The sequence below is a fragment of the Vanacampus margaritifer genome, chromosome 11 (genome assembly GCF_051991255.1).
Source record: "Vanacampus margaritifer isolate UIUO_Vmar chromosome 11, RoL_Vmar_1.0, whole genome shotgun sequence".
Taxonomy (NCBI): Eukaryota; Metazoa; Chordata; class Actinopteri; order Syngnathiformes; family Syngnathidae; genus Vanacampus; species Vanacampus margaritifer.
Window position 1 is genome coordinate 6,021,341 of NC_135442.1, and position 11,453 is coordinate 6,032,793.

Consider the following 11,453-nt stretch of genomic DNA (forward strand, 5'->3'; position numbering starts at 1 on the left):
CCAGAAGTCTTTTTGACTTGAAAGTTTTTCTGCTTTGGTAAGATTGCGTCACTTGATTAGTGTCTGAAGGTAGAATTAATGACATGGAATAATTAGCTGTGACTTTTCAAGTAACTTACCCACTAATGTCACTTTTGCTCTTTAAATAAGCCTGGACGCGACATCAATCGGTCAAAGTGGTCCTCCAATGTGACCCAGACCAACACAGTGACTAATGAGGTGCGCCAAGAGTCAGCGGTGGAAGCAGCAGAGGACACGCCGGACGCCGAGATAGATTACGAGGACTTTCCGCCGCCGCCGCCGCCGGCCATAGAAGACTCTGATTACCTCCCGCCGCCACCGCCGGATTTACTCCAAATGTCATCAGGCATTGAAAATATTCCCGTCACTCAGTACTCATCCGAGGATCCTCAAGGATCAGTGAACTCGGCCAAAAACCTTCTCAGCAAAGAAGCTTACATCAAGCAGAAGAGCATGTCTGAGTTGAAACGTCTCTACAAGCACATCCATCCCGGGGTTCGGAAAAACATTGAAGAGGAGTTCTATAATGAATACAACGGGACTGTCAACAACCAGCGTGCAAGTCAACCGTATTTGTATGAGGATGAAGGCGACGCCACTGATGAGGAATACGAATGGGAAGAGATCTTGCCCGGGGATGTGCAGGCAAGGCGCTGGATGTTTGAAAATAAGCCACTCGACGCCATCAAGGACGAATCCCTGTACGGAGACGAAGACAACAACACGATTACGGAGAAAGAGATGATTCTCGGAAAGGACGTGAGGCGCACGGCGTGGATGTTCGAGACGAAGCCGATGGACGAGCTGGGCCCGCGTGAGACCGACTCGATGGAGTATAGGAGCAAGTTCAACAAGTTGGATAAGGGGGACGTCCGAGCGGCGGCGTGGTTGTTTGAAACCCAAACGATGGACAGCCTGAATAAGATGCACGAGGAGGAGGAGCTCACCAAAGAGGTCGTATTCACAGAAGAGGACGGAAACGCCACCATTTACATGATCGACGACAGGTACATGGAAGGCCTCGGACGCACGGAGACCATCGACGAGAGCCACCTGCTGATCTTAAGATCGGTCGTGGAAGAAATCAATGATGATGAGAAAACCGTAACGAGCACCTTTGACACTCAGTTTCAATGCTTCATCATGGGGCAATCCAGTCAAATGCTGGAGATCATATCGGTGCGCAAAATCGAAACCGAGCTGGAGAACTCCATCGCTTCACGTTGGCTGTTTGATACCCGACCTCTTGATACCGACAAACCGCTTTCATCTTTTAAGCTGCTGTGTAGTCTGTCCATGGAAGACAGCAACCGAGGGGACTGGGGCCGGTGGTTGTTTGAGATAAAGACATTGAGTTCTTTTACCGAGTTGGAAAGCTCAAGAACCGAAGAGGTGACGGGGGCGGACGTGCGCAAACACTGCTTCGTGTTTGAAACCCAACCCATGGATTCCTTGAAGGATGATTCAAATGCAACCATTCAGTCCGTCGAAGACATCATCGGGGGTAACGTTCGATCGGCAAGAACCTTCTTTGAAAGCAGCCCTCAAACAGAGAGGAAGAACTGCCCGGAAGTGGGAAAACTTAAGAAGGCGCTGCCGGATGAAGAAACAAAAGGTGATGTGAGGCATCAAAAGTGGCGCTTTGAGAGTCAACCGCTGGAGCACATACGCCACGAGAAGAAAGAGATCACTCGCACGGTGAACGTCGAGGAGGACCTCACGCAGGAGGACGGCACGAGTTGCAGGGCGGATGTTCGAAGGAATTGCTGGGTGTTCGAGACTCAGCCAATGGACATGTTGAAAGATGACTCAAATAGCCTCCCCTTGACAAAAGAGGAAATTATCGCAGGCGACGTCACGTCCGCCAGGCATTACTTTGAAACGATCCCGATCGAGGAGCCCAGGGAGCTCGCGGAAGTCGGCAAATTGAAAAAAATGCCGACGCCCACTGTTGAGCCAAAGGAGCTCGCGGAGGTTGGCAAGCTGAAGAAAAGGGCGGAACTCGACGAGGAGAGGGGAGATGTCCGACACCAGAAATGGCGATTTGAAAGCCAGCCTTTGGAGCAGATTCGAGACGAAAAGAAGGAAGTCATCCGAACCGTCGACTTGGAAGAAATCGACAAAGTGGACGTGTCGAACTATAAGCACATTTTTGAGAGCGCGGATTTAAACCGAAGGGACGAGTCTCAAAAGATCCAGATCGAGGGTGTCACAAGCGGTTCGGTGCAATCGAACAAAAACCTGTTTGAGTCCGGCTTGTTGTACGCCGTGCAGGACGGCTCGGGCCACTTCCACGAGTTGAGAACAGTGCGTCACGAAGAAGTGGTGAGCGCGGATGTGACAACATACAAATGGATGTTTGAAACACGGCCAATCGACCAATTTGACGAAAGCATCGACAAATACCAAATCGTTAAGGGTATATCCAAACAGGAAATAGAATCCGGTGATGTTAAGACGGCCAAATGGCTGTTTGAGACGCAGCCTCTCGATGCCATCAAGTACTTCAGCAACATTGAAGATGAAGAAATACAAAGTCAAAATCAAGACGTCATGAAAGGAGATGTCAAAAATTGTAAGTGGCTATTTGAGACACAACCAATGGACGTCCTGTATGAAAAAGTGATTTTAAATAGTGAAAATCAGTCTGAAGAAATCCCAAAGGGCGACGTTAAAACGTGCACGTGGCTTTTTGAGACGCAAGCACTTGACGCCATACGCGACGAGACGGAAACTGTCTTGAAAACAAGCACTGTGGATCAAGACGACATCCAGGGCAAAGACGTCCGAACGGCGTGTTTTCTCTTTGAGACAGAAAAAATCGAGAATCTTTCCGGGGAGGACGCGAGATCGTTTAAGCGCGTCACAGAAATTGACATCGCGTCCGGAGACGTGTCCAGAAAGAAGCACATTTTTGAACACAGCGCATCCGACATCATGACGTCATCGTCGGAGGAAACCATGCAACATCTCAAGAGGGTTCAGAGCGAGGATATTCAGAAAGGAAACGTGGTGACCTGCAAATGGCTCTTTGAAAACCAATCCATCGACACCATACACGACGGCCAAGACGAAACACTGGCGGGCCGCACGGTCACCGACGTACACGGAGGCGACGTGGACAAAGGCCGCTTCATCTTTGAGACCTTCTCCTTGGATAGAATTAAGGAGGCGGAGTCTGAAGCGGAGCTGTCCACAATGCAAACGATTGCTCGCCATGATGACGAGAAGGGCGATGTGAAAAATTACACGATGCTCTTTGAAACGCAGCCTCTTTATGCGATTCAGGACAAGGACGGACATTACCACGAAGTTACCACAGTCACCAGCGAGGAGGTAACGCGCGGGGACGTCATCGGAACTCGGTGGTTATTTGAAACCAAACCCCTGGACGCCATCAAGGATTCCGATGAGGTTTACGTCATTAAATCGGTCACGCAGCAGGATGAGCAAAAAGGAGACGTCACCTCTGCAAAGTGGAAGTTTGAGACGCAGCCTCTCGATAGGATATCGGACGAAAGCAGGACCCTCGTAAAGACTGTGGATGACATTCAAGGGGGCAACGTTCAAATGAATAAAGATCGCTTTGAATCTGATGCCATGTCGCGGGAATCCGTCAGAACGGTCAACGTCAGCGAAATACAAAAGGGTGACGTCAGGTCGGCCAAATGGAGATTTGAGACTCAGTCCATTGACAAAATAAGAAGCCTCAGCTCGGAAAGCCTGATTGAGACGGTTGGAAAGGAGGAGGTAGAAAAGGGGGACGTGAAGCGTTCAGTTTGGCTTTTTGAGAAAAACCCTTTGGACCACATTAAAGAGGTCGATGAAGACGAGGAGACGCGCGCCACTCGGGAGGAAATCGTCAAAGCGGATGTGAAGTCAACAACGTGGCTTTTTGAAACGACACCTTTCGACGGCTTTAATGAGACAAAAACGGAGAAGACAGAAATCTTGGGCAAGAGCGTCAAGGGAACGCTCGAAGAGCTTTACAGTCAGAAAATGGTGACATCCAAAGGAATACTCATCGAGTCTGATGAGATTGGCGACGTTAGGATGGCAAAATACAATCTCATGAATCAGCAAGCTCCCGAGATTCAGCGGGAGGACGTCATCAGGGGGGATTTGCAGACTATTATGATGAACCTCCTGAACAGGCAGGAGCAACACGGGCGGCAGGTGGTCATTGAGTCCGAAGAGAAGGGAAATATCACTTCCACAGTGCGGCAGCTTTTCAACCAAGAGAGCAACAAAAATATCGAAAAGGAAGACGTCATACGAGGAGACATTCGGGAGGCCATAAATAACCTTTTCAACGACGGTGGCGCCGTCAAACATGGACTTCTCATCCAGGAGGATGAGAAAGGCGACGTACGGATGACAATATATTCCCTTCTGAACAAACAAGACCGCGTTAGCATAGAAAAAGAGGATGTGGTACGAGGAGATATAAAGAGTGCCCTGCAAAAACTCTCCAGCCAAGATGAGCCCGATCTGACAAAGAGGATAACAGTGGATGAAACCGAGAAGGGAAACGTCCATTTTTATTCCACGTGTATCGAATCTGGGGCCCTCAGTTATCTAAAGCAACTCAATTCGGAACCAGATGAGGCGTCGCCTGACACCGCTGAGAAAGAAAAAATAATCGGAGGTGACATTCGGGGCATGAAAGTCATCCTTAGTTGCAAACAAACCCAAATAGAGCGCACGGTAGACGATATCATACCGGGTGACGTTCACAACACCGTCAAAGTCTTCATGACGGAGCCCTCCGTCTCATCAGAGGGTCTCCAGAAGGAGGAGATCGTCAAGGGGGATTTGAAAGCTGCCTTGACCTCATTGTCAGAGTCGGCGAACCAGAAAGTTGTTGTGGAGAAAGAGGAGGTCGTGAAAGGCGACATCCCCAAAACGATGCGATGCCTGGAGAGGGCGCAGCATCGTCACAAGGAGGTCGAGAAGCCGGATATCGTCCCCGGCAACATCAAAGGCGCTCTGAGATCCCTGGAGAAATCGGCAACTTCCCGAGTCGAAGCCACCGCCGAGGATCTCGTTCCCGGTGATGTCAAGGCTACGTTGCGATCGCTCGAGCTGGCGAAGAAAACGGTGCGCGAGGTGGAGAAGGAAGAAATTGTGAGGGGCGACATTCACACAGCCATGCAATGTCTGCAAGATGCTTCTTCGGAAAAGAAGAGATGTCAGCAGGAGATCGTTGACAAGGGTGATGTGAAAGGAACAATACAGCTCTTTATGGAACCTGCATCCTCGCCCAGGATTCAAAGAACCTCCAGCACTGAAGAGGAAGACGTGAAAGGTGATGTCAAGTTGTCCATTAAGTCGTTATACGAGACCCTTCAGCAAACTTTGGTAGAGAAAGAAGAAGTGATAAAAGGCGATGTGAAAGGCACGATTAAATCACTTATGGAAACGGCACAGCGTGAAACTCCCAAAGGGAAAGTCGGCTCCTACAGAAGAGTCAGAGTTAAGCAGAGGCCTCCTGTTAAGAATTTAAATGCTGAGACACAGAGAAACGCACAAAAAATCAAAACGGCCGTTTCAGCAGCTGGTCAATCTGACGCTAACGAAACAAAAACTCGTACGGTGGAAAGGAGTACCACACGATCCAAAACGGTCGTGGAGCACAAAACCATCACGCAGAGTCACGGCATCAAAACATTAAAAACTGAATTCTGTAATCTGAAGCCAAAAGGAATGATACGGTTAAATAAAACCAAAGTGCAAACAGATGTTTACACCCCCAAAAGACAAGTGCCGGAACCTGAGTTGCCTCTTCCGCCTCCGCCTCCACCCGTGGTAGACATCGACCTTCCTCCTCCTCCTACGCCGCCTCCTCCGTGTGTGGATTCTGACGTTGACCACCTCCCGCCACCGCCACCGCCGGCTACCAACGAACAGGACTTCCTGCCACCACCGTCACCACCACCACCGCCACCGCCGCCGCCACCTCCGCGACAAACGGAAAGAATGCCAAAAAAAGCGGTACATGTCTCACCGGCAGAAGCCAAAAAGATGACGGTCAAGAAAGTCAAAGTTCCAACTTTGTGTCCTGTCCCAAAACTTGAGACATACCACGTAGAAGCGGTCAACCAGTCCGTAACTACGACACGTACGTCCAAAACGATTGAAGTCCCGCCTCCGCCAGAATCGCCACGGCCCCCGAGGAAGGTTTGCATCTCCCCCGTAAGATTCACCCCGCCTCCTTCCCCGCCTCCCCAAACAAGAGCAAAACCAAGTAAATTCAACACGGCATTGATAAAAGCGGAGGAAAAGTACCGGAAACATAAAGACGATCGCACTCCTCCAACCACTCCAACTCCACCTTTTATAAACGACTCACTTACGGCAGCTCTTCAGATGATTGCCGCCGAAGATGTACGGCAAACAAATAACATGCCCAAAATAAAAACCGCCGCCGCTGAAAACGCAGCTTTAGCGCTTAATTTAGACTCCTCATCATGTGATGCGTCCAAGCAGGTTGTTATCTCCGAAACCATTCGGAGCAATGACAGCGCCAGTCATGAAAGAATTCTCTCGGGGTCTGCCACGATATCATCTGCCAAACAGGAAATCTTTTCTAACGAGGCTTCTAAGGTAATCTCTGTTCAAAAGAGCTCTTCCGTCACCGCCGTCAGACAAACCGCGCAAACGAAACAGAAAATGGTTTCGCTTTCCTCCCGAGTGACGACTCAAGCTGTCGTTTCTGACCAAATTCACACCAAAGTCAGTGATTTTGCAACAACTGGGAAAGGAACTGCCGTTGCGAAGAAGGATGTGAAAAATCTGTATGCAGAGGAAAGAAAGATGGACGATGGAACGGGCACGGATAATTCAAGAGGCCTTGTTGAAATTGTGAAACCTGAAACCACGGAACAGAATTCAAAGAAATCCCAATCGCAGTCCAAGAAAAAAGACAAACCAGAATTACTAACTGATGCGTCTATCACAGGTGAACAGAAGCAAACAGAAAAAGCGGAAGCGATCGGGACTTCGAAAACGGCCAAAACAAACCAAAAGGTAAAAAAGAATAATAAGCAGGAAAAGCAAGTTGAAGCAAAGATGGAAGAAGAAACAAAGACGCAAGTGCAAGCGAATGCTTCCGCTGAGCTGAAAGTAATCAATGAGTCAAGCGAGAGAAAGACAGAATTAAAGCAGGTGATAACAAAAGTGGCTCCGTGCCCGGCTGATGACGTTACGACGAACGGAACTGACAATCAAACGGCAACAAAGAAGAAAAAGAAGTCCAGAAAGTCTAAAGGGGCCACACAATTAAGTCAAAGCAAAGACGCCGGCACAGAATCAAAGACGGCCTTCGCAGAATCGTTAAATGAAACAGAGGAAACGATTCCTGTTCCCCGAATTCACACTCGTGTCACAGAAGAGTTCGTTCAAGGAGCCTTGATGACAAAAAGCAAAGAAGACGAGAACTGCCAGCAACTAAAAGCGCATCAAAATCACCAGAAGGGATCACAAAAGAAGAAAGCGGTGACGCTTAGTCAGAAGACGGCACAGACGTCGCCGGAGGAAAGTCTTGCCGAGGCAATTAAGGGAGCAGCTGAGTCAGAACAAAATGAAATATCGGAATTTCAGAAACAACAGGTGACGGGTTTAATTTCGTACATCACAGGGATGCAAACCGTTTCAAAAACTAAGCTTGGCACGTTTTCAGATTGCCTCATAAGCCCGGAAGTGCCTCAAAAACCAGAGGAGTCGGTTCCAGAGAGTCACGTCGCTCAAAACGTTGATACGAAGGAGGAGCATGAATCGGAATCTTTTGCTAAAATTTCCAAGATCAGCATCGGTTCGACTACCAAAGTCCAGAAGCAAACCAAGAACGCGGCCTTCAACGGAAGCAGGAAAGAACCAATCGACCTCCGAGCTCCCTCGCCGTCGCTGAGAACCCGATCTCCCTCGCCGACGTTCATCACCGTCGAATCCATCCGAAGGACCGACTCACCCCAGAGAGTCACTCCCTCGCCGACGCTGCTCCACAGGCCGGCCACGCCTCCCACGCCGCCGCCACGCCGCGGCGACACCCCGACGTCACGACTCACCAGGATCACACCCTCGCCGACCTTCGACCGGGCCGAGAATTTGCCCCGACTTAAAGACACCGCCGCCAAGCTCTCGCGCGGCGTTACCCCGCCGCCGTTAACATCCCCGCAACTTCTATCCGAGAAGAAATCCGAAATCGTGGAAACGCCCGCGTCGTTCCATCGGCAAATCAAACTTGAGACGTTCACGGATGAGATGTCGGAAATGAACGTATTAGAGAAGATTGAAAAAGGTTCCTGTGAAGCTCCGCGGGCTTTAAATGCAAATGAAAGCCAAAGTAACTCTAATGATGTCCCTGAAGAAACCTCAGAGCTGTCGTTGGCTTCATTTAAAGAAAAGAGGGAGTTTTTCGAGGAGGCCCAAAAAGCCGAAATGAATAAAACCTATATCCGGAAGGAACCAATCGCGATCCCCGAACGATTGGGCCCAGACCTGGAAGACAGCGATGAGGAAAAAGTGCACAAAGAAACGCAAGATCTACCCAAAGCGGACTTACCTGGTTTTGTAAATAAATTCGAACCAACAGATAAAACCGCTCTCAGCGAGGAGTTCGTACCACTTGCGGAGTGGTTTCAAAAGGAAGGCGGAGATTGCATCAAAGACTCCGAAAGGACGTTGCCGGCTTTCGACATGCGGGCTCTTAAGAACGTTTTTGAAATGAGTGAGCAAAGATTCGCTTTAGATGAGCAGAAAGGGGATCAGGAGGAGCCGGCGTCAGTCGACACATCAAAGCCGCAAAGTCCTCCTGAGAGGCAGGGGGGCTTCGAGCGGAGCTTTGCCCCCCCTCCTCGGGAAAATGTGCTGGAAATTCTACGGACGGATCCATCAACGTCTTCTGAGAGCAAATCAATCACAGAGCATTTCTCAGACGTTGATGCGTTCGGGAGCAAGGTCGCGACGACAAGTGTCAGTCACGAGTGTGGCGGCGCGGCACGACAGCCGCCGCCTTTCTCTTACGCTGACGCGGTGAAAAGGAAAGCGGCGGCAGTGAGGCCGACGCATTCCTGCGACCGAGAGGCCGCCGAGAAAATGCTGAAGAACTTTCACCAAGCCCCAAACGAAAGCGGGACGGTTTTCAAGAGTCTCGGCGGCTACGCTGTGTCAGAAGTGATGACGTCACAAGCGGTGTCTCATCAGGCGATTATCGTCTCCGGTAAAGAATGAGGAAGCATGAGTTGTAAAAAAAAAAAAAACTCAGGCATGGATGGAAAATGTGTTACCACTAACCTGGGAATTAAGTGGAGTGCGCATTCGTTTCATCCTCTGATATATTCAACCCAGAGATACGGCACACACCGTGGCATGTTTACATCCTTTTTGGGGGAGGGGGGGGTGCTTAGGTATGTCATCTTAGCAGGCCTAAAAAAAATCCACTAGAGATAAATACGTTTTTACTATATAATGTTTGTTTTTGTCAAACTCAAAGCAGACATATTGTGATGCATTCCAACTTGGGCCGGAAAATATTTATATATGGCAGTCGTGTGCACTATATATATATATATATATATATATATATATATATATATATATATATATTAGAGTTGTGCATATATCCTGTCCTGTACATATATTTCAAAATTGAATGATTCGGTTTGATTTGATGCGCATGCTTTTTAATCAAAAAAAACGATTTTCCGGTACAAACCGTTTTTTTTGGGTTGTTGTTTTTTTCCCCGTTTATGGGACACCAGGTAGATATTTTGGCATTGAAAAGTTTAAAAATATTACTTTAAAGTACTCGTTTTGAACAACAAAAAGAGTAAAAAAATGGGAGTAATAAATAAAAAAAGAGTAAAAAATATTACTTTAAAGTACTCGTTTTGAACAACAAAAAGAGTAAAAAAAGAGAGTAAAAAAATAAAAAAAAGAGTAAAAAATATTACTTTAAAGTACTCGTTTTGAACAACAAAAAGAGTAAAAAAAGGGAGTAAAAAATAAAAAAAGAGTAAAAAATATTGCTTTAAAGTACTCGTTTTGAAGAACAAAAAGAGTACTTTAAAAATATTACTTTAAAGTACTTGTTTTGAAGAACAAAAAGAGTAAAAAAAAAAAGAGTACATTTTTTTTAAAAAAAGAGTAAAAAATATTACTTTAAAGTACTTGTTTTGAAGAACAAAAAGAGTACTTTAAAGTAATATTTTTAAACTTTTCAATGCCAAAAGATCTACCTGGTGTCCCTATATACATATATAAACGGGGGGAAAAACAACAACCCAAAAAAACGGTTTGTACCGGAAAATCGTTTTTTGATTAAAAAGTCATATAAGTAAAATTTATACATTTTCTAAATGACATGCAGTAGAATGTCTATATTGATCAAATTATTCGTGAGACATACTGATCTATTATGGTAAATGGTAATATGTCGTTTTTCCACCTTACAAGGCCCTCAAAGCGCTTTGCATTCGACAACTGATGACGCAACATCAGGAGCAACAGTATCTTGCTCAAGGATACTAGGACGTGGTCACAGTGGCATGGGATCGAACCCACAACCACTGAGCCACGCCACCCCTTACATCATGCATTTTGTAGACATTTGCAGCTGAGCGATGCATGTTTTTGCCATGCATGTGCTCAAGCAGTAACCCAATACAAATGAGACAAACCCATTTTGGCCAATCATCTAAGAGTATTGTCGTTTTTTTTTTCTCCCCCTAACAGGTTCGAGTTCCGAAGTCGGAGCTCTGCACAGTGTGTCGAAGGAGGGTTTATCCGATGGATGGATGGATAGTGGACAGAAAAAAGTACCATAAATCCTGTTTCTCCTGTGAGCAATGCAAAAGTAAACTCAGGTAAACGTGGCCTGTCCCTCAAATTACACATAAACGCACCACTCACGTTGCGCCAAATGGAGGATAACTCATGTCCGTTGCAGCCTGGGAAATTACGTCTCTCTCCACGGACATTTCTTCTGTCTGCACCACTACAAACAACTCCTCAAGTCCAAAGGGATGCACGATAATGAAGTCGGCCCGAAAGCTCCCGCAGGAAGTGGCGCTCCCGTCCCACCAGACCCCAAACTCCAATGGAGATATTCAACAAGCAGCCTGAGTTCAATTGACAGGAACAAAACACACAGCGGTGAGATTGAAACGACAAAAGCATTTGATGAGAGCAAAGCGCGGGGCAGCAAGATATCGGTCGTTTGGCCCCCGCAGGCCGATTCCCCCAAGAAAGCCTTTAAAATAGAGGAAGACATTCAGCTTGCGAAACCGCAGTGGCCCCCGCAAGACAATTCCCACAAGTTAAGTCAACAGCAACGGGAGGAGACCGTTCCGAGAAGTGTCCTGTAAAGTAATTAATTTCCTACGTGGGAAATAAACAAAAATACTCGCAAAGGTCCAATTAAGGAAATAAAA

The 11,453-nt window shown here is 47.4% G+C and overlaps 1 protein-coding gene across 10 annotated transcripts in view; it reads left to right on the forward strand.

The window, feature by feature from the left end:
* Positions 1-11,113, forward strand: part of xirp2b (xin actin binding repeat containing 2b) — a 61,972-nt gene extending 50,859 nt beyond the window's left edge. For 9 of the 10 annotated variants that reach the window (XM_077580269.1, XM_077580271.1, XM_077580267.1 and 6 more), the window contains 3 exons: positions 151-9,241; positions 10,756-10,886; positions 10,970-11,113. In XM_077580269.1, the coding sequence (XP_077436395.1) occupies positions 151-9,241; positions 10,756-10,847 (9,183 nt within the window). In that variant the 3' untranslated portion in view covers positions 10,848-10,886; positions 10,970-11,113. Of the gene's footprint in view, positions 1-150; positions 9,429-10,755; positions 10,887-10,969 lie in introns of all 10 variants that reach the window. The other variant, XR_013295952.1, reaches the window with a different exon arrangement.
* Positions 11,114-11,453: the final 340 nt, after the last annotated feature.